Source organism: Micropterus salmoides, unplaced genomic scaffold (genome assembly GCF_014851395.1).
Source record: "Micropterus salmoides isolate LMB-PRFRI ecotype aquatic unplaced genomic scaffold, ASM1485139v1 Ms_hic_scaffold_14, whole genome shotgun sequence".
Classification (NCBI taxonomy): domain Eukaryota; kingdom Metazoa; phylum Chordata; class Actinopteri; order Centrarchiformes; family Centrarchidae; genus Micropterus; species Micropterus salmoides.
Genome location: NW_024040485.1, coordinates 6259337 through 6282673, shown reverse-complemented (window position 1 = coordinate 6282673; position 23337 = coordinate 6259337). Strand labels below are relative to the sequence as shown.

General features: G+C 40.3%; 1 protein-coding gene across 1 annotated transcript; it reads left to right on the top strand.

Annotated features, from left to right (window-relative positions):
- Positions 1-4749: 4749 nt before the first annotated feature.
- On the top strand, positions 4750-15221 carry pold3 (polymerase (DNA-directed), delta 3, accessory subunit). Its single transcript, XM_038717339.1, has 12 exons — positions 4750-4889; positions 5565-5620; positions 6118-6217; positions 6315-6354; positions 6432-6564; positions 6781-7036; positions 7121-7193; positions 12219-12363; positions 12646-12749; positions 12998-13083; positions 13208-13289; positions 14795-15221. Exons 1-12 carry the CDS (start codon positions 4833-4835, stop codon positions 14998-15000), a joined length of 1338 nt encoding a protein of 445 aa, XP_038573267.1. The 5' UTR covers positions 4750-4832; the 3' UTR covers positions 15001-15221.
- The last annotated feature ends 8116 nt before the right edge of the window (positions 15222-23337 follow it).

Below are 23337 nucleotides of genomic sequence, written 5' to 3'. Positions count from 1 at the left end.
AAAAGCCAGATGTGTTTTGTATTCATACCATCAGTGTCTAGTTGGCACATTGTGTGCTTAGTAGATGATGGCTTATGTTTACTGTTTGATACGAAAACACCATTTTTACAAAGGTGTGAAGAGTTAATCTAGCTGTGTTGGCTTTTGCAAGAGAACTACAATGTTTTGATAATTGGGTGAAAGGTTTTCTTATTTGTGTGTAGAGTTTTGCAAAAATAGCCAATAGTTACAAAAAATGTGCTTAAGCAATCAGAAAAAACTGTAATCGGTCTCTTGCATTTGTATAGCAGCACTCCATCAGAGGATAGCACTGCACACATGGTACCATTGGCTCCCCTGGAACACCCACTTTAGCTCTTTTGCCAATGAAATTCTGTCCTCACCAGCGTGTTTTGGCCAAGTCCATAGATAAAAAACATGGTGTGTGTGATTGGCTTCTAGCTCCATGACTCTCTAAAAGAAATACCCCCAGTGGGGGTTAGTCGTTGGGACTAACATACAAGAATTACATACAAGCAATAGATTTTAATTTTGGTAATATGCAGTTATGCCTTTTCACAATACATATTTGACCTCTTTTACCAGGCCACATTTGGCTGCTCTCTGAGACCAGTCTCTTTAAATGACAGCCCATGGATGATTACCTGGTTACCACAGTAGCCCTAATGTCATCACAGTCTACAGCTCTCGGTCATCTCTGCTGTTGTCTTACTCTACCACGCATGCAGAATCCTCTTCCTCTCCGTACCACCCTTTCTCCTCCGTCTCTTGCAGGCTCTATTTTGAAATGGAGGTGTTTACAATTGTAAAAAAAAAACCTATGAATCATAAAACAAGACATCATTTTCTGTTGAAAAAATCATAGAGGCTGTTTGAGAACAAACACCTCTCAAATGGGTCTGCAGGCAGCACGAGAGATATCTAATATCTAATACATTCCTTGTGCATTTCTCTAGCAGATATCTTTTCTGTGGATCTGATGCTTCGGAGCAGTAAATTCAATGTCAGAAGCCAGAGAACAGCAGGGGGAATAGGAAAATTTTGTGTATTTCTCCAACATAGAAAATATTTCCACAGCAGAATAAAAGGGAATCTTTTTTTCCTCTGCCAAATGCTTTGCATTCACCTTCTTACACAAGGAAATCGCTGATAAAAGAATCCATTATCAAGGTTTAACCCAGACCAGACTTCAAAGATCTCATCTGATTCACTTCTAAGAGGAATACTGCTGCCTTTGTGAGCACCGACACGGCCAAATGGACTTTGTGCTTTGCTTTAGGCTGATGTTGGTTCTAATTCTTCTTCTTCTTCTTCTTCTTCTTCTTCTTCTTCTTCTTCTTCTTCTTCTTCTTCTTCTTCTTCTTCTTCTTCTTCTTCTTCTTCTTCTTCTTCTTCTTCTTCTTCTTCTTCTTCTTTGTGTGTGTGTGTGTGTGTATGTGTGCGCCTGTGTGCCTGTGTGCCCGTTTGTGTACGTGTCTGATTGATGGATCGCATTGCCAGCTCTGGAGAGCACAGCAGAGATCTCAGTCAGTAAGAATATTAGATGTTGCTATCAAAAGGCTGTCATGCGAACTCATTTCGTCTCTACTTCACTGACAACAGCAAATAAACAGTGACAACATAGGGGTGGACAAAATAATAGGAGCACCTGAATTAATTAATACTTATGCTATTCTCTATATTTTCCTATTTTCAAACTGCATTTGTATCAGAAAATAACAGTAAAATGTTCAGCATTCTGCGAGGGGAATGGCTTCTGATCAGTTAATTGAATTGTTATAAAACAAAACTGTATCTGCCTGCATAAAGTTCAGACATCAGGTGACACAATGTTACAAAAGATTCAGAACTCTCCTGGTCTTCACCAACCTTTTATGATGTGATCCATGATGATGACAGTGACACACTTTCATATCCATGGAGTGAAAGTTTGATCAAACACTGTCTACTATGATTTCAAACTTCAAACTCAATGTCCTATTTGCCTTATCCAACTTGGACTGTTCTGTACAGGAGGTTTGTATTGCATACATGCTGTAAATTAAAACCATAAACCTCGAGATCAACACACACAGAGACATTGGTTGATCAGAGAGTGATTTGTTGTTGTTAAACTGTAGAAATGCAAAACACATTTCTGTGTGCATATGTTCTTTACAGGACAGAGACACTAAATTATATCCAATGCAAAAGTTAAGACAAAGGCACCAAATACAGAATATTTGTTTCACACAAAAGCACAAAGTCTCTCTAAGGCAAAAATAAAAAGTGGCATCTCTTCTATGTTCAGGGTTGTGGTTACAGTCAAGGTTTACTTTTGCCCCATTAGGTCACCCCAGAGAGGCATTTGAGCTAACCAGAGAGGCTGTTGGGGTGCTCGAGTTCCACTCTGGTGTGACATTAGTAGGTTTGGGGTTTGATAGCAGTTCACTGACTCCGCTTACTGTAACTCAAATAAATAAAAAGCTACATTTAACTTTTACTTCTCTAAGGATTTCTTATTTGCTTTCTATTTAAATTACTAATCAAATGTTCTCATTATGTTTTGATCTTAACAATATAGATAGATAGATGGATAGATAAATCACATTCAGTTTTCATTTAACTCAGGTTGCATTACTGCTTTGGCCAGAAATGGCATACAGACCCCCCCCCCAAGGAAGGTGTAAACTTCCCCGTTGAGCAATCAATGATATGATGTGGTTGAAAGGGCAGCAGTTGTTATTCTTCTCTGATATGATTGAGGTTGAAAAGGTCATTACATTTGCCAGGAATTAAACCTGGGCCTCATGTGTGGAGGGCGAGGATCTACTGTAACACCACTGCTGTATTATTACTATAATAATGGGTAGCATTAATAGGGCTCCCTGAGACACGTCATCATTTTTTATTTTCCACAACTGGGTTGGTATATTGTGATGCCCATAATGAACCTGACTGGACTGCCCTTGACTCTGATCTTCACTGAGTCATTTGTTGGTCTTTTAGCTGTGTGATGCTGCTTTTTGTTGGTGCAACAGCGGATCAACTCTGGTATGTAAAAGAAATCATTCACACCATTGATATTTGTGCCTCTGCCCATCATCGTATTCATGTTTATAAACTCCAGTGAGAAAGATTTATCCCAACAAGTGATGTATGAGCGCTTTGAACCGGTCTGAATTCGAGTCATTATGAGCTTCCCCTGATACAGACAGATGATGACAAGCAGTGAAGCTGGGAGGAATTTGCCCTCATGCTGACCAGTGTTTTGTTTGTAAAACTTACAATTGATGGTGAGGTCACAGAAGATTTATCAACATTGTCCTTCCGGAATAGCTCTGTCACAGCAGCTCATTTAAATTCAACATTTATATTGACTGCTTTGTGATGCACTAATCACTGCCGCTGATCTCCTCCCTGCAGGCTGCAGAGGAGTCTCTTTCTCTCCATTTATAACTGCCTTCTGCTGGCTGCTGTAGCCCCGATTATTTCCATTTCCTGGCGAGTTACCTATTTAAAACAAATTAAAAGCTGTGGTTTCTATCCATTAACCATTTCATGACTTTTCATCCTTGTGGCTAAACTTAAAGTGAGCATTTTTGTCTTAAAACAGCCCGTTTGGATTTGTATAGCATTGCCACAATTCAGAAAGCACAACCTGGTAGAAAGATTTGAAGGTGCACAAACTATTGATACTCTACAACGGTGATCTCTATTTTTTGTTCACCTGTGGTAAGCTACTAGCAAGATTTGTAGCCTAGTACCCACTTGCATTTCAGTGCATTTATGGAGAGAGAGAGAGAGAGAGAGAGAGAGAGAGAGAGAGAGAGAGAGAGAGAGAACACAGCACTAACTACAATGCTATTCTGTTCTAAAACACGAAATAAACAGCTGCTGCTTACCTGAGTTCATAAAAGACACAAAACTTAGGAAAACCCTGACAGCATACAGACTCCGTGAGCACAGCCTAGCCATCGAAAAAGGCTGGCACAGGCAGACCTGGCTGCCCGGAGAGGAGAGGCTGTGCTCGCCCTGCAGTCTGGGGGCCAGAGAGACAGAGCTGCACTTCTTAACCCAGTACACCAAATATACTGAAATTAGAAATTCAGTGAACTCAACTCAATCCTCCCTGAGTTTCAAAACTACACAAATGAAGAAAAACTACCACTCATTCTGGGAGAGAAGAAAGATTTGGCCACACTGGCAGCAAAATATGTTGCAGCCTGCCTCAACCTGAGGGACAGCCGGTGAAGACACCAACTTATTTAATTTCACTTCTGTTATGTTAACATTATCACTCTGCTTTTATGTGTGGATGTATGCGGCTTTGGCAATAATGTTGTCATAATGTCCGTGCCAATAAGCTTTCTTGAATTGAATTAAGAGACAGAGAGAGAGCATTGAGTGAATTCTCTAAAACTGTCAAGATACATATATAAGCCTTATCTGAAATGCATTGTGTCACTGTCAACAGCATTAGCATTCGTTTTTCTCTTTAGACTACTATCTTAATCTGCAATACAGTAAAAAGTGCAATAGTTCTTGGCAATAAGCAGTGGTAAAGCAGAAGGTCTGCCAAGACAGATATACTCAAGTTAACTTAATTTTAAACCTAAATACAGTACTTGAGCAAATTAGTAAAACGCTCCATCACCAGCCGTATTCTTTGAGTTTATTTTGAGTGTGTCGCCCGTGTAGACATGTAGAGGGCAGCCTGCAGCCTGCAGCCTCTCATCCCACCGGAAAGAAAAGGAGGCACACGTGACATTTAACAGGAAGTAAATAAAGTGCCTTCCCGCGCAGTCAAATCGGTTCAACAAGACGTACACATTCACGGAATATCTAATAAAATGGACGAGCTTTACTTGGATAACATCGACGAATTTGTCAACGACCACAACAAGATAGTAAGTGAAAATCCTGATTCGTGATATGTCCTCTTTTATGAATGTTATTCTTGGGGCCAATTTAACGTAACGCTACTGACGTTAGACCCGAGTTAGCCCTGACATAAGTAGCCGGTGAATTGCGTCCAAAAAAGACATGTTTATGGTTTGTTTTCTTTCAGGGCAATATATATTTTGATCATGGTATGACCTATGACTATTTACAATTTGTTGTGGGGTTTTTGGTTAATTCGGCGTATGAATGATCTAGAACACAACACTTAAATTCATCAAAAACGTATATAATTTGTGTAAATAAATAAATTGACTAGCTCCAGTTTGCTGGTAACGTTAACCGCCAACGGTTGTTTGTTTGTCTTTGATTATCAAATGTCGAATAAGACTCAAAGATTGACATTTTCTTAGCTAAACTACATGAGGCGTTGCATATCTATCTTTAGCGAGTTTAATGATGGAAACTAAAAGGCTAACGTTACAAAGTATGACAGGTTAGCTAGCTAGGTTCAAGCTATTACGTTACTGTAACTTCAGCTAAACGTTATAGATAAATTAACGTTCCAGTTGTAGACGATAAAGCTCAATACTTAAGCCTTTTTCTCCCAGATTCCCCACCCATGAAGCCAAGCAAAATCTGACTCCAAACACAAATGTTTTCGTCTGTTTTCTGTTGACCAGGTGACCTATAAATGGCTGAGTCTCACTCTCGGGGTCCATGTAAACACCGCTAAGCAGTGAGTGTTGCTCCTTCTTTTCACTTAGTTGGCTTAAAACAATGCAGAAATGGGAAGAAGCCAAAGATTTTCAGAGCCAGGTGGTCCTGTTTATACTGACTGGAATCACAATCATGATGACTGTTTCCAAGGTCAGGAAAGAGCCTTCAAGTTCAACACCAGTGTTTAATTTTGTCTTAACACAATGTAGCTGATATGGTAAGAAATGGGCTGAAATTATTGAAATTTTTATTAAGAGATTTTTATCAGTACACCAAAAATATTGAAGGACAATACCCAGTTCAGACGGATGTAGATCTGTCTGAGGCAAAACCAGATGCACCTTTTTTTTATGTGATCAAACAGTATTTGCTGATGTGTTGTAAGTGACGCATGACTTTATGCAGAGCTCAAGGATAAGTGTAGAGAAGGTTATGCAGTAGTCAGTATATCAATATCAATTCTTTGGGAACATAGTATGATGTCAGAGTTAATGAAATGGTCTGTCTTGTTTTCAGAATGCTTTACCATTACTTGGATCACAAGAGGCAGGAAGGTTCAGCTCAGCTCCATGCCACCTATCTCGTGTCGGGGAAGTCTGTGGACAATGGCCAAACGGTGAGAAACACGGTCAGTTAAACTGAGACCTGTTGCGGCGTGGTCCGCGAGTTTCTGTACACGTATATTGTGTTACTCATGTTGTGCTTCTTTTCAGAGTCACAAGGTGTCCATTGTCAAGGAGGACAAGTTGGAAGGTGTGTAAATTCTGTTTGTCTGTTTTTAGCAATATATCTCTTGTAGAAGAGGCAACCTCAGGTGTTTTCTTTTGCAGATTTCAAATCCAAGATGAGCTTGGTAGTCAGTGTCCATGTCTACAGTGTCCAGAAAGCATCACTGAAAGACAGCGGCCCCCTGTACAGCGTTGACTATGATGCTGTGAAAGACAATCTGAAGAACTGCAGCAAGTATGTTGACCACATTTGTTTGTGCTTTTAAGTGGATAGTAAATAATGCCATTACACAGGTGAGGAAAAGCTACTTTATTTCAAATTACAGTTACCCTGCTGAGATTACTTTTTTTAGCTGGGGGTAGTGGTAGCTACAGGGTGTTTAGAAGGGTTTTTATAGGACTCTCAGTCTTCAGGAGAGTGCTTAAATTGTTCCTTCTACTCCGTTTGCAGATACAGTGCGATCCGCTGTGCCAGCGCAGTGCCCATGTCTTCTCTGGAGCTGCAGAAAATAAGTGAAGTCCATTGTGCTCCTACACCAGAGCCTGAACACAAAAAGTCTGGGATGAATGGAGAAGCTAATTTGGCTTCAAAACCTTCCACCAAGCCGCAGAAAGGCATCATGGGAATGTTAGCAAATAAGACTGCTCCTAAGAACCAGGACAGTGGCAAAGACATTAAGTCAGAGCAGAAGGAGGACGTGCCTGTGGTATGGCTTTGTAGTGTGTGGTGTGATTAACTACAGTAGCAGAGTCATTTCTGTAGTTTTTTACCACTGTCTTTGATATTTTAGGTCAACGCCGCCAAAAGTAAACCAGCGGCAAAGGCCAATTCAGTGATTAACTTCTTTGGGAGTCAAGCAGCAAGTGAGTGACACTAACAGTGATTTGCCACAAGTCTCTGTGCTTTTTGTTGTTTAGCTGTGTATTTTTCTATAAAACAGTGATCCCTTTGCGTGTATTAAGTGACAGGCTTTAATTTCTGCTGCCACAGAGTCCTTTTTGTTCTGATGACGAGACAAATCTGCTGCTTAACAGTACGGGTGGGAATCACCAGAGGCCCCACGATACGATATTATCACGACATTTATGTTGCGATTCGATTTTATTGCGATTTTTAAATGTATTGATATATATTGAAATTTATTACCTTTTTCCAACTTCCAAGTAGGTCCCAAAAGTCAAACTTTGTCAACATCTGTTTATCTAAAAAGAGACATTTCTGTTTGTTCACATCACTTTTTCAGTCCTCTATATGGTCCTGTTAAGTTTTCTAGTGGACTAAAAAAGCAATAGATTTTATTATTCTAGTACCAAAAAGTTAAAACTCCCATCTGCAATTTATAATAAAATATCGATACTTGGCGTCCGTGTATCGATACAGTATTGCCATGGCAAATATCACGATACTATGCTGTATCAAATATTTTTTTTATTTTTTTCCCCCCACCCCTACTTAACAATGAAATCGTAGTGCTAATTATTACGACGGTAGAATTACTCTAAGAAATAGTCGGTAGCTATTACAGCTACTTTTAAAATGACATATCAGTTGGTGGATTCAATTAAAATCAAAATACTTAAATTTGTCCTTTAAGGGGCAGTTAAAAGCACTGGCCAGTCTAACTAGCAACAATATCAGTCCTAGTGTAGGGTCTTGCACTTTTGCCATTTAGAGACATTAAATGTGCTTTTGTGGCGTTGGACACATGACTTTAAAACTAGGGCTGGCTTTTTCTTTTTAAGCTTGGATGCGAATAATTGAAGCTTTTATTATTCTCACTACCAAATCTTAGTTTTTAACTCTGTTTTTGTTTAACTTTCTTTTATAGCAGGGCTAGCAGACACAGGTACAGGACTAAGAAAGGGAGAAATAATTATTGCAGGTTAAAGGGATCCGATATTGAGCAGCAGAAGAGCGAGGCAGAGTGAAAATAGATGTGTGCCGAACCGGGTTGGTGGCTGCTGTGCAGAGCAGGGGGAACCGTAGCTGAGAGTCCAGAGTGAGAGAGTCTGATCCGAGCAGGTCCAGAGCAGAATCCGGAAATAGTTTCACCGGGCAGGAGTCCAGGCGGAGAGCGCACGGGATGAGCGTATTTTTGGTAGCGGAACTAAATCTAACATGTTATTATGCAAAATTCTCTTTTAACTTTATAATAGCGACTTTATTATAGCGACTAAATGATTTTCTTCTACAATCGGCCTAATATACAGTGGGGGAAAAAAGTATTTGACCCCTTGCTGATTTTGCAGGTTTGCCCACTTACAAAGAATGCAACGATCTATAATTTTAATCATATGTACATTCTAACAGTGAAAGACAGAATCCCAAAGAAAATTCCAGAAAATCACATCATATGAATTTATTAAAATTGATAACCATCTGATGAGGAAAAACAAGTATTTGACCCCCTGGACAAACAGCATGTTAATATTTTGTAGAAAAGCCATTATTGGCCAGCACAGATGTCAAACGGTTTTTATAGTTGTTGACAAGGTTTGTGCACATTTCGGCAGGGATGTTGGCCCACTCCTCCCTGCAGACAGCCTCCAAATCATTCAGGTTCCGAGGTTGTCGCCTGGCAACTCGAATTTTAAGCTCCCTCCAAAGATTTTCAATTGCATTCAGGTCTGGAGACTGGCTAGGCCACTCCAGAACCTTGATGTGCTTCTTCTTCAGCCACTCTTTTGTTACTTTGGCGGTGTGCTTAGGGTCGTTGTCGTGCTGAAACACCCATCCTCGACCCATCTTCAGCTCTCTCACTGAGGGAAGGAGATGTTGGTCCAGAATTCCACGATACATGGCCCCGTCCATCCTCCCCTCAATACGATGGAGTTGTCCCGTCCCCTTGGCTGAAAAGCACCCCCAAAGCATGATGTTGCCACCACCATGCTTGACGGTGGGGATGGTGTTCTTTGGGTTGTACTCGGTGTTCTTTGCCCTCCAAACACGACGAGTTGAGTTGAGGCCAAAAAGTTCTATTTTGGTCTCATCTGACCACATCACCTTCTTCCAGGCCTCTTCTGAGTCGTCCAGGTGGTGAATGGTGAACTTCATGCGGGCCTGTACATGTTTCTTCTTGAGCAGGGGGACCTTGCGTGCGCTGCAGGATTTCAATCCATGACGGCGTAGTGTGTTACCAACCGTTTCTTTTGTAACTGTGGTCCCAGCTGCCTTCAGTTGATTCATCAGTTCCCCCCTTGTGGTTTTGGGATGATTCCTCACCGTTCGCATGATCAGGGACACCCCACGAGGCGAGATCTTGTGTGGAGGCCCAGACCGAGGGAGGTTGGCGGTGGTGTGGTGCTTCTTCCATTTCCTGATAACTGCACCGACAGTTGATCTTTTCTCTCCAAGTTGCTTTCCGATTCTCTTGTAGCCCATCCCAGCCTTGTGCAGATCAACAATCTTGTCCCTGATGTCCGTAGAAAGCTCTTTGGTCTTGCCCATGGTGCTGATGTTGGATGCTGGTTGTTTGGGTGTTGACAGGTGTCTTTTATACAGGTAACGAGGTGAGGCAGGTGTATTTGATGTAGATAATTGGTTGGGATTGGGGCTGTGTCTTAAAGAAAGACTAACTGGCTTGTAGGAGCCAGAATACTTGCTGTTTGGTAGGGGGTCAAATACTTGTTTTTCCTCATCAGATGGTTATCAATTTTTATAAATTCATATGATGTGATTTTCTGGAATTTTCTTTGGGATTCTGTCTTTCACTGTTAGAATGTACATATGATTAAAATTGTAGATTGTTGCATTCTTTGTAAGTGGGCAAACCTGCAAAATCAGCAAGGGGTCAAATACTTTTTTCCCCCACTGTAACTAGGCTTATTTAAATGCGTTCATTATGTTGTTGTTTGTTTTGTTTCCAGCCTACAGTTTACTGATCAATTTTAAAATAGGTTTTGATCTGTAATGAATTTAGCAATTGTAAAATTAATAAATGCCATAACTTCCACACTACTGCAGTCATCACGCAGTTTAAAGTGCTCCGACACAGCTGAGGGCTTCATGTCGTTTTTCCTTTGATGTGAACTGGAGTGTTACATTCACTGCTGTCGTCGGAGGTCAGGCGCACAAAAAAAACCCTCAATCTCATAATTGAAAATCGAATGTGTACCCAACGGTCGAATATTCGGGTCTAATTAAGCCCTAATTAAGACTTCAGATTCATGAGCCTTTTGTGTTTATTGTGTTTACCATCCTGCTCCGCCTTACTTCTTGTCACTCAATAAGCTATTTATCTTGAAACGGTCTCTATTATGAAGCTGAGGTAGCGACCTCAGCTTCAGGTAGACCCCACGATTAACCCTGTAAAGACAGAGAATGCATTAATAATTGTCAGGGGTGTTTTGCATGCAGTCAAATTCAGGCAAACAAGGAATTTTGGAAAGACACAGAAGTAATAATATAAGGCAGGGCTTAAAGTTCTCCGGCGCGAGGTGTTTTTGTATTCGACAATATATAAATATGTCTGTGGAAAGTGGTGGCTCGGTGTCGGTGTATACCGAAAGAAAGGGGACTCGCACTTCCTGGCGACGAGGACACTCATTGGGTATTGTAGGCCATGGACAGGGCATGGAAGTTTCTATTGGGTCAGTTAAGGTGTCATTCAAAAAGTCAACGTGTAGACGTGTTTTTTGTTTACATGCTAGCTGTAGTTAGGCTAATATAAAGCAGTCCGTGTCTATATATTGATATAATAATGTGTTTTGGACTAAATAGTTTACTGGATTGGGTCGTCTGGACCTTTGCCAACATAACAAGGCCATTTTAGAAAGGAAAAGGGACTGAAAAAAATCTTAAGTTAAATTTACTTAATTATAATTGTTTTGAATGTTTTACCACGATTTGTTAAGTGATCCCAGTGTTTCCCACAGAATGACAGTGTAACTGTGGCACAAGCTAAAAACAATGTGCTAACCTCGACAACCCAGCTCTATTCGTTAGCTTGGCTCTTCTTATTAGCTAGGCTCCTTACGTGCTTGCTAATAACTTTTTTTATTTTTTTTTTTTAAGCTTGGTGTCCAACAGCGTTGTGTTGGACAGATTTGTGTAGTGGTGTTCATGAGGGGGGGAGAGAGAGAGGGACAAACGACAGGATGTGCTGCGTGAATGCGCTACGGCGCTCTGCAATAATACGATTTTAAATAGGCCTAGTAAAAAAAATTTTAAATCGGAAATCATTATGTGGCAGTCAGCGTTGATATTGTGGCGCCACAACATCAATGAACATATGGGAAACACTGGATCCACTGTTTGGCATAAAGTTTTTGTTCTGACCTTTAAAAAATAGTTTAAAACCACAATTAACCATCTGGTTTCTTCAACTTTCACTCAGGAGCAAAAATCTGCCTTATAATGATTTGACATTTATCATAAGAATAATCGATATTGAATGATGTGAAATGTTTTATCGTGATAACATTTCCGGCCGTATTGCCCAGCACTAACTGTGCTTTCAGACCAAAAGCGAAGCGAGCGTTCAGAAGCGGTGAGTTTACATACAAAGTCAATGCAAAGACGCGTAGAGCCGCTATTCCTGTCGGGCGGCGCAAAGCGACGCCAATGGGGCGGTGCCGAAGGCCTTCACGTGAGTTGAAAATTTCCAACTTGAGCAAATGTTCGCGGGTTCTAATCAACTTCTCGCATTGTGTATGAACACTTGCAGCGAATGCACTCATGCGAGGAAAGCGTCGCAAGGATTAAACTTGAATTTTTCTGAAAGCACCATTAGTACCGGTACCTATATTTTCCACTTTTAAACTGTTTAATGCTCAGAATCTTTTGGGGGAGTTATTACTGTGTTATTACTATTATCACTGGGGTTACATATATGCTGACTTTATTTAATCACTAACTTTTCCAACTAAACACTCCCTTTTCTTCTTCAGAGAAACCAGACAAAACTGTGAAGGAGGAGGAAGCAGCTCAGTCATTAAAGCCAGCAGAGCAGCACCGTCAGAGTTCACAGCCTGAAGACAAAAAAGAAGCTGCTGCAGTGGAGCCGCCCAAAGACACTAATAAAGACTCCAGGAGGTGTGTGTGTGTGTGTGTGTGTGTGTGTGTGTGTGTGTGTGTCAGAATAGCGTTGGGAAAAGGTGTCAACTTTGAGTGTGAATTAATGAAAATAAATGATTGACTCATGCTGAAAATTTTAAATAAAAACAGACAATGTCTGCCTTTTACATTTCTTGGCTACAAAAGTCTTGAATTTAATGAGCGGTTCATGAAAGTGATGATGGATTCACCAAAGTCAAATATGGCTATAAATTCAATAAAATTTCAATATTCAAATAAATTAAATTTCTCTTATTGAAGCAAAAGCAAGCGAATAGAGGATTCTGACAGCGAGGAGGAGAAAATGGAGAAGAAAAAGCGCCGAAGGATTAGGAAGCCTGAACCAGACAGCAGCGATGACGATGGTGAGCTTTGTTCTGTGATTAATCAAACAAGTATTTTCAATTTCAGTAAAAAAAGAAATAGCCCTGAGAATGCATGAAAAAATATTTTGATAGTTGACTGAAATAATAAATATATCTTTATTAGTTCACATTTCATGTAGTAGTGCATCAGAATATAGAGTTGGCTATAGTTCAGAGAAATACGTCTGAGTTAATTTATATTGTAAAGCCAAAAAATATAAAAGACTAATATTTGATGACCTCTTCAGTCATTCCAGATTCTCCACAGCAAATGGAAACAAGAGAGCCATCACCAAGTCCTAAGAAGGAGATCAAGTCTGTTTCACATTCACATGTAAGTGTTATTAAGATATCGTAGCGCTGATGTAAGAACTAAAAGTGTGGAAAATATAAAATGTATTTATTCCATTAATAGTCACTGATGAAATGCTCTTTATGTGTGTGATTTCATTCTACAGCTGGGGCACTCTGAAACGAAGACGAGGAAGAGGAGACGAGTCCTGAAATCCCGTAACTTCTTAGATGAGGAAGGATGCATGGGTATGAAAAGCAGACAGATGATTTACTACGTGTCCTCTGGCTAGATTTCATTATTTATAAACTTATTGTTAAATTTATACTACATGTAATCAGTGTTGGGGTAGTTACTCAAAAAAATGGTAATGGATTACACATTACTAGTTACTTTTTTTTAAAGTAATGCCTTACTTTACTAGATTACTCACTGCTGAAAGTAACTAGTTACTCTACTAGTTACATTACTTTTGGATTACTGCGAAACATCACCTGCGATGCACAATAACTGCAAATAACATGTTACTCCTCATATATGCCCAGATAAACACTAATGCTTATTTTAATGAGAACATCCACATGATCTCTCTTAGCTGACAACAAAGTTGTGAACGTCAGCCCAACATTTGTCAAGAGAAGAACAAGGCTACAGTACAGTATTATAATGCTTAAAACATTAATAGGCATTTAATTGGAAACATTTATATTTTAAATAATGTATTTCATTACAATACAACATAAATAAAAAGGTTGTCCTTCCAACCATGTAATTTTTTCTATCAATAAAAAAATAAGACGCTGGCCCTCATCACAATATCAGACTTCAAAGGAAAATCTTATGTAATTTAATTTGAACTGTGCATTTAACAGGCCAAACCCTCACAACAAACTTACTGTAGCTCACTTGCTGAACTATGGCTTTAAAGTAGATTTTTCCCTCTTACTGGACATGCTTATGAAAGAAGTGGCTATACTTGATGAGCAGGAGCGAATCGTTTGTCAGACAACCTGTTCCTCCTTGGAGTCAGCACAGCCCAGGCCTGAGAGCCTCGCCACAGGCGTGCTAGAGAATACTAGTACTTAAACCCCTCGAAATACGTTTTTAGAAGCTCTGCCATTTCTGCTTCCTCATGAACTGGCGTTAAAGTCAAAAGTGAGGTCGGAAAAGTGTTACGCAAACACACACGAAAAAATATGTTTGATTTATTTTTCTCTCCTCCCGTTATGCTGATAGTTGAAGAACCAGTACGTAAGTAACGCGACGATTTTGTTATTAGTAACTGTAATGTGACTACTGAAGTTATCAACAGTAATGCGTTGCATTACTGCGCTACAGACAAAAGTAATCTGATAGTAGTAACACATTACTTTGTAACGCGTTACCCCCAACACTGCATCTAATTCATTTTCCACAAAAACACAACTTCTATCTTTCATAACTTACACAAGTATAACAGTATATATATATATATATATATAATCTATATATCTATCTCCAATAATTGGGTATATATAACTTTTTATAAATGTTTAAAAGTTTTTGTTGACATTGAATAAGAGGAGTGTTTGTTTAATTTCACTAACAATTGTCATTAGCGATTACTTGATTATCACCTATGTAAATTGAGTAAATATTAAGTGCTTGCTTTATTGCATTGTATTTAAGTGTCCTTCTCATGCATGCATAGAAATGGGATTTGACCAAACACTTTTAAGACCTTTTTCACTCTGCTTTATCATCTCACCCTCAGTGACAGAGAAAGTCTACGAGAGTGAATCGTACTCTGAAACAGAAGATGATTTTCAGGCCACCAAACAAGCCCAAAAAGATCCCATCCCCGCAAAACTACCAGCAAGTCACAAAGAAGACCAGAAGAGAAGTCAGAAGAAAACATCTGCAAACGCAAATAAAGGAAATAAACAAGCTTCCATTATGGGATTTTTCCAAAAGAAATAATGGAGAACAACGTTAGACACTTTCATTGGCACTGAGGAACAACACGCACTGCTTGCGCACGTTCTGTAATGATCTTGTAAAACTGAGGAATGCAACTCACTTCTCAAATGGACTTCAAGTACATGGACGCGTCCACTTCAGGATGACAAACGTTTTACTTTTCACCTTTAACATTGGCAGCTGTAGTACTCAATAAATATTAAAAACTGAAATTAAACGTGTGTTTTCCCTCACAGTAGATGCATGCATGAGTTGAAAATGATGCATATAAGAGGTTGACAGGTTTCTGCTGCACAGAATCTAATTCACTGTTACAAAGGTGACGGTGGTCTTTGGTGTAGCGCAAAATTGGCATCACAGGTAGGGATGCTGTTAACTTTTTTGTTTTCATTTGCATACAACGGGTGCATCAAAATGGCATTTAAAATTTTTATTGTGATTGAATCATTTGTAAAAATAACATTTGCAGTCCTGGACACTGCCACTTCCTGCCTACCACTTATCTGCTCTGAATCAATTTGTCTGAAGCCTAAAATGTGGAATATTAAAGTGAGTACTTTGAAGTGCTTTAATGAGAATTTACCACCCTAGGCCAGTGTATCATCCAAAAACTTGTATGAGCGCAGCATGTTAATAGATCATTTAAAAATGATCTAATTTTTGAAATTGATTATTTAATCAATAATTTGAGCTTCTTATCACTGATATTTCAGCTACACTACATTGATTACCAGAAGCTTATGACAGCTGAAAGGTCTAGTTAATGTGGCTTCACAAGTCATGTTAAGCTGTCACTGCAGACTCCCTCAGTTTAACAGTTCCCTCCTCTTTTAGGGGAGGAGATAGATCAGGAGATATAGCGGGTTGCCCGTTAATCGGAAGGTCGGCAGTTCGATCCCCAGCTCCTCCAGGCTGCATGTCGAAGTGTGGCGGCTGTTCCGCCAGTGTATGGATGTGTGTGAATGGTGAATGCAGATGTAGTGTAAAAGCGCTTTGAGTGGTCGAAAAGACTAGAAAGGCGCTATACAAATACAGAGCATTTACATTTTAGTTTTCCTCTTTGCTACGCAAGATCTTTAGCAGTAACCTACTGTTTACACACAACATTATGGCACTTACAAGGGGCATTTTGGACACCATAGTTACAACTGCAGGACACCCACTGAGCACCTCAAAGAAATTGGGTGAGAGACAGATGGTGCAGTCCACCATTAAATACTATATATGTGCATGGACCTAAATCCCCACTAACAGTGCTAAAGCGGTTTTCTTAACTTGACGTTTTTTTAACAGTTTTTGGGAGATTACATGTTGACCTGTTGGTGAGCCAACATCAGAACCAGCATTGTGTCCCCAGTAGATCCATGGCAGACATGGCATGGAGTGGTAAATAGAAACTAACATTGTCTACAAACATAATCCCACTCAACTGCGAAGTGATTATGGAAGCTTACCTTGATACATACTTCAGACTATAAATCATGCTTGGTCTTCCACGTGACCTAACCAACCACTCTACGAGGATAAGTCAACAGAGTAAACATGAATGAGCAAACACATCTCTGATAATGATGTTTAAATGGCAAGATAGAATTGCTCTTATTTTACGCATCGAAGTATGATTGCAGGTGTTATCCAAACTACACTACTGCACATGTGAACAAAGTTGTACAGCACCTGTTGTGGCTCCAGAGAGAGCTGTGCTAAATAATCATTGGAGATGAAGACTTCAAGTTAGACAACGGAAAAATAATCTGGGGGTGTAGAGTTTGAAAGAAGTGAGGTTACCAGTCCTCTGTAGCTCGCAGCTCGTCTGTGTTTGAGGCTAGCAGCTCAAAGCTACATTAGCCACAAACACACCCAAATGTCCAAATCAACTGTCAGCGTATAGTTGCATTGTGGGTAAACTAGGCACCGTACAAGGAAGAAAAGTGCGTGAGTCCAACAGTCACTGGAGTGCAATGTTGAAATGAAATGATGTACTGTTCTGTCAAGTGAGCACTATCATGAATGATTTACTGGAGAGACAAGTGATTTTTATAAATACAGACACTCCACACGTAGTATATTCACTTCTGGAGGCTGGTGGTACACAGAGTTCTTTTTGTTTATGCTTGTTCTGTGTATGTACGCTGAGAGCAATGTACTGTAAGACCAGAGTCAAATCTCCTGTATGTGTACATATACCGGCCCTGCGATGGACTGGCAACCTGTCCAGGCTGTCCAGCTCCCCGCGACCCTGTACACAGGATAAGCGGTTGACGATGGATGGTGTACATATAACTGGTCAAAGTGTTAAAAATTCAGATTTTTTATCTACTCAAGATGTCAAAATATACTGAGAAATACCTGTCACAACTTTCTAGAGCTCAATATTACTCCCTTGTATTGTTTTGTTTGTCCAAATTTACAGATAACATCAAACCAAACAAAAAAGCCACAAAACAATTGACAAATGTTTCGTTGTTTAAGTTTATTTGGGCTGGTTGAGCACTATTTTCAGCTTAGCCATTTAAATATTTTAGCTGCACTGATTGTAGTAAGTGTATATACAGTGTGATAGATGAAATGTTTAGTTAACTTGACTTTGCAGGCCACACTAAGTTGTCACTGCAAATGTTGTCAGTTCAATAGTTGTTCCCTCCTCTCCCTTGTAATTCTACTCGGCCCTGTTGACTGAGAATCAGCCATGTGAGATGGTGCAATCAAAAGAGCACTCTAAGCTTTTTAAATAGTGATCACTGAAAATCTAAAAACAAAACAGGTGTTTTCAGTGTAAGTTATCAATCTACAGCTTTAAATTTGATCTAATTAAGTGTAAAAAGAAAAGTCTTCAGTCCTGATTTGAAAGAACTGAGAGTTTTGGCAGACCTGCAGTTTTCTGGGAGTTTGTTCCAGATATACGGAGCATAAACTCCAACTAAACGCTGCTGTTTCTCCATGTTTAGTTTTGACTCTGGGGACAGAAAGCAGACCTGCTGCAGACGACCTGAGAGGTCTGGATGGTTCATAACGAAGCAGAAGATCAGAAATGTATTTATGTATTTTGGCCCTAAACCATTCAGTGCTTTATAAACCAACAGCAGGACATTGAAATCAAATCAAATCTCTGACAGACAGGAAGTGTGATGTGATTTAGATGTAGCTCTATCTACACTGAACAATACAGGTCGCTGCAGAGTGTGAGCAGTATTTGTGTTGGAAGTGAAGCAAGGGGCTTCTGGGTAACGTTGGTAGTTCGTTGTATGTTTTTAGCAGCTACAGCATGCTAGTTAGTTATGTCTACTACTGTTAATAAACGGCAAAACTACAACATGAGTCAGAGAGCTTCATGACAGGAAGCCAGTGTGAAGACCTCAGAACTGGAGTGATGTGATCCACTTTTTTGGTCTTCATGAGGACTCGAGCAGCAGTGTTCTTAATCAGCTGCAGCTGTCTGATCGATTTTTTTAGGGAGCCCTGTAAAAAAAAAAAAAAAAAATGCATGAGTTTTTCCAAGTCCTGCTGAGACATAAGTCCTTTAATCCTAGAAATATTCTTCAGATGATAGTAAGCTGACTGTGTAATTGTCTTAATGTGGCTCCTTAAATTCAGGTCCATGACTACACCAAGATTTATGGCTTGGTTTGTGGTTTTTAACATTACAGATTGAAGCTGAGCACTGACTTTTAATCGTTCTTCCTTGGCTCCAAAAACAGAGACTTCAGACTTCAGTTTTATCAGTTATATTCAGTTTTATCAAAATTCTGGCACATCCAATTGTTAATTTGTTCAACACAGTTACTCAGCGCTTGTATGTGATCATAGTCCCCTGGTGATATGGTTATGTAAATTTGTGTGTCATCTGCATAATTATGGTAACATATTTTGTTGTTTTTCATAATCATGTAGATGTTAAACAGAAGATGCCCTATCTTGTGCCAGTGGACACAACTTCCTCCAACTGGTGATGGATCCTTCCTGGGTGTACTGACCAACTGAGGTATTCCACATACTACAACTAACCTAGACCATATGGCACCAGAAAGGCACATATATTTTAAATAAAGAGACATGTATGGACATGGAAATTACAAATGAATGAAGTAATATCTTTTCACTGCACCAATCATCAATATTAACATTATTTAAGTTCACTACAGCCAGAATAATGGAACTCTATAAAAACAGTCTGTAGGATTCATCTCCACTGTCCTTGTAGCAGAGGTAAGGAAATCTCCACACGTTGCCCAGGCCAAACACATTTCCCGCAACAACCAGAATATATTCTGTTTTACTGGCCCACTGTCCTCTCTCTCCAGCCCTCTTCTCATTTTCTGTTTTTCTTCTGTTCATCTCAACATCAAGAACTTGCGGTTTCAGTTATATTTTAAAAGTACTACTACTTTTCCTAATTTGAATATATTCTGCCATCAATCCATAAAACAAACCCAGTTCCAGTGTGGAGAGGCCTACCTTCCTGTTTTACAAGAGCCAGGACTTCTTAAAGAGACTGATCCTGAATCATTTTAAATATAAAAACTGTCATTCTAGTGTTTAGGTCAAATGGTGGACTTTTGATTTGCAAAACCCAGAGGAGCTCTTTAAGAGCCATTTTGTTGTAATCCAGCGTTATGGTGAAAGTACAAAACCTTTCCTCTTAACTCTTGTCTGATTTTCTTCTCTTATTTCTCATCATACGATCAAGCGCTTCAGTGAAAGAATAATCCACTGTGCTATTGTACAGCTGGACAATGTATTTTCTTTTATGAATCTGCTTCATATAAATATAGGAGAGAGGATAAAATAGAGATACAAGAGGGAAATAACAAAAAAAACAACAGGCAGGCCTCCTGGTGAGTTCGGAGTTCAGTCAGAGGCTGAGCTGAAAACAGAGGAACAGAGGTATCCCACATGCCACTGTGGTGTATAACATATGTGCATTTGACGCATAACAGTTTAACATAGCACTGTAGCAGCTGGATAGAGGATTAGTGACCTTTTAAGGGGAGAGTAGAGGTCAGTGGTTAGGTGGAGACTCAGACCCTTATATGGTGTCTAACAGATGTCTACACTTATCCTATAGAACTGTGCCCTTATATGGATTGGTGCCTTAGTTTGCAGACTCAGACCCTTATATGCTATCTAACAGATACCTAAACATGCCCTATATAAGCTTTGTTTGATGTACAGAGAGACAGAGTGGCCATCGGGCTGGGTCACTCTCCAAGCTGCTGCAGAGCTTGTAATTGATGCTGAACTCCTTGATGTAATAAACTGTTACGATCAAGAACAGGGTCAAGCGGGTTTCTTCTCAACACATCATCGCAGCATTATTGTTCGGACACCACACCACAGCAAAGCTAACATATGGCACCAGTAAGGCACCAAGGATATGTAAATAGAGATATGCTGCATGTATGCCCAGTGACAAGTTAATTCAGTGTAATTAGTTTGTTACTAAATTCAGAATTTGTATTTGTACCTCCACTGTGGAGGGGGAAGGGAATCTCCACACGTTGCCCAGATAGACCACATTTCCTGCAAAAAGTAGAATATATTCTGTTTTACTGTCCCACTGTGCTCTGTCTCCAGCTCTTCTCTGATTTTACTTATTAGGATTTCAAAATCCTGGGATCAGTTCTGCATATGTTTGACTATATCTTGTCCTCAACCAATCAACCTGTTGTCACCATGTTACTCCTGTCATCCTGCTTTAAGAAGAGAAATGCACGCAGCATGCATGACATCTTTCAACAGACATGTTTACATTTCTGAATTTGTATAATTCACCTCCACGATTCATGTTGCAAAGGTAGAAAATTTTCCAAACTTCTTCCAGGCTCACCAAATTTACTGTATCCAGACTATAAGAAATAGATATGATGGACAGTATATAAGGATTTCACTGCACTGTGATGCAAGAATGTTGCAGATGTAGTTGTTTTCTATCTCAATGTAACTCCCACTCCAAAAGGAAAAAGCTGTGATTCCAATCTACGTTAATGCATGGTTTGGGGTAAGATAGGTTAATTCTCTGAAGACATTATTGCTCATGGTCAACCATAAATTCCAACATCTACTCGACAACAAGACGCACCAGATAGAAAGATGCACTCAAGGTCCTACAAGCAGTGTGTTATACAGGATTATGTGGATGCAACTGTGAGGAGGAAGGGCATTCCCATCTCATATGTCCAATTAAAAGGCCTAAAAGCATGAATCTGTGTGATGTTCCACCTCCTGATTTGTTGTTTCCCAAGTTGCATCATTCTATATCACTGTTATAATGAACTTGTCACAACATCAAGTGCAGAGGCAGGTAAACAGAGTTTAGGGCCCAAGTGCAAGACAAGGAGAGTAGCTGGGAAGTTTGCAGGGTTTATTAAACGTCAAACAGGTAATCAGGCTTGCATGCAGAAGGGACGGCTTGAGTCCAACACAGGTAGTTATCCAAACTAAGGCAGCAAGCATACAAGCAAAAAAATAATGAGAGAACACAGAGCAGCAAAACAGATACAGGGTCTTTAAGTTCATGACCAAAGGGCCAGACCAGGGACCCCTGGTGGGTGATCTGTAGCAGGTAATGGGGCCAGACGGGGAGACTCAGGCGAACAGCCTGAGGGCTGGGAGGGGAGACTTAACAGTTCTGGGGACGACATGAAGGTTGAACTGAAACAAAGGCTGCTGGGCTGAGGACTGGCGACAGGACAGGAGGCTCAGGCGAAACCAAAGCTAGCTCCTGTTCAGCAGAATATGGGGGGAAGCAGCGGTTCAGCAGACTCGGGGGGGGTTTCAGTGGCAGGGCAAAGTTGGAGTGGAGCTGCAGCATAAAAGGGGACAACGGAGGTGGATGGATGCCACCCAGCAAGACCAGGGGGCAGCTATAGTTCAACAGGTTAAAGGGACTGACGTAAAAAAGGCACAACCAGAGCAGAGTTCAGGGGTAGCTGCAGTAGAGCGGAGTTGATCAGCTGCTGTGGCTCAACAGCAGGTCCAGGAGTCAGCTGGGCTGCTGACATGATACAGGTAACTGGAGTTGGCCGAGCCGCAATCGTTGCGTATCGCATCCAAAACTTTGAGCTTGAATTCACTGATATCTCAGCTACAGTACATTGATTACCAGACGCTTATATGACAACTGAAATGTCTAGTTAAAGTGACTTTACAAGCAGAGCTGGCCCTGACTTCCCTGGGGCCCTCCTACCTGACTCTGAGCCATGTAAACAATTTGCTACTACTGTACAGTCACACCTGACACCGTAGTGCTCTCACTACAATCCTCACTCTTTTAAGTCTATATGTAATAAGCCTGAAAGAAAACCTCCTCGAAAGCTGGTCTGAATGGACCTCAATTTGGTGGAGCAGCAACAATTCCATTAGAGTCTGAGGTGCTTGTATCTGATGCTGGCTGTACATCTCTTGCTGTGCTCGCACTGGCTGATGTTAATGTGATCAGCTCCGTCTGGCCCATTCAAACTGGTGCCCCCAGGTTAACTTTAATTCATTCTCAAAGGTAAAATACTATTCATACTATGACTTGACTGAATATGCGATTCTTCATATTTACTTATTGCCCAGTTGGCCCCGTTAATCAACATTTTAATAATCAATAGTCACTGTCAATTCATTGCTTTCTATCTTTTTCTTTCTAGCATTAGTCTAGTGTTGTAACCAAATCTTGGCTGAGGCTAGTAACATCACCTTGTAAACACGTCTGTGTTAAATGGCAGCTTAGTTGTGATGGGAAACAGTAAAATACCAACATGGTCTTCAGTGGACCGTGTGGTCACAATTTGATCTGCTGTGTCCTGCTGTAAAGAGCAATGGCTGACTTTATGCTCTATAAGTTGTTTTAGGCTACGCCCACAGAGATCAGAGCGGTGATGATGGCATAGGCTACTGGAATAGAAAATTACACCAAATAACATAATACATGATCCACAACTCTTCTTTGAACGTTCACCTGTGTTGATGAATTATTGTGAGCCAGGTTCAGGTGTGAAGAGGTTTCAGAGACTGATGGAGACTTAATATAGCATGGTTTAAAAGCCCAGCCCAGGAGATACAGAGCCAGCATACAACATGTGAACACGTCAAATGCCAACACCAAATCTGAAGCGTAACGTCGTTTGGTCCCTTTTATGTTTCTGTATTCCCCGAGTGCCTGTAGGTTTCCCTATTAGGTCGCCTTTAGCTGGCCTTAACCTAGAAGAACTAATCTATCTGATGTTTAGACTCCAGTGCTTCATCTTATTGGAATCTATCACTACCCATGAGTATGTGGAGCCAGTGAGTTCTTGTAAACATCCATCCCAGAGAACACTGATATCTGCTAGCCTGACGCCTGAGCTACTG

Excerpts from the sequence above, each read along its gene's own strand:
- pold3 (XM_038717339.1), top strand. The coding sequence starts at position 4,833 with ATGGACGAGCTTTACTTGGATAACATCGACGAATTTGTCAACGACCAC. Across the intron at positions 12,750-12,997 it reads AGACAGCAGCGATGACGATG|TCATTCCAGATTCTCCACAG; the intron begins GTGAGCTTTGTT and ends TGACCTCTTCAG. Across the intron at positions 13,290-14,794 it reads AGATGAGGAAGGATGCATGG|TGACAGAGAAAGTCTACGAG; the intron begins GTATGAAAAGCA and ends TCTCACCCTCAG.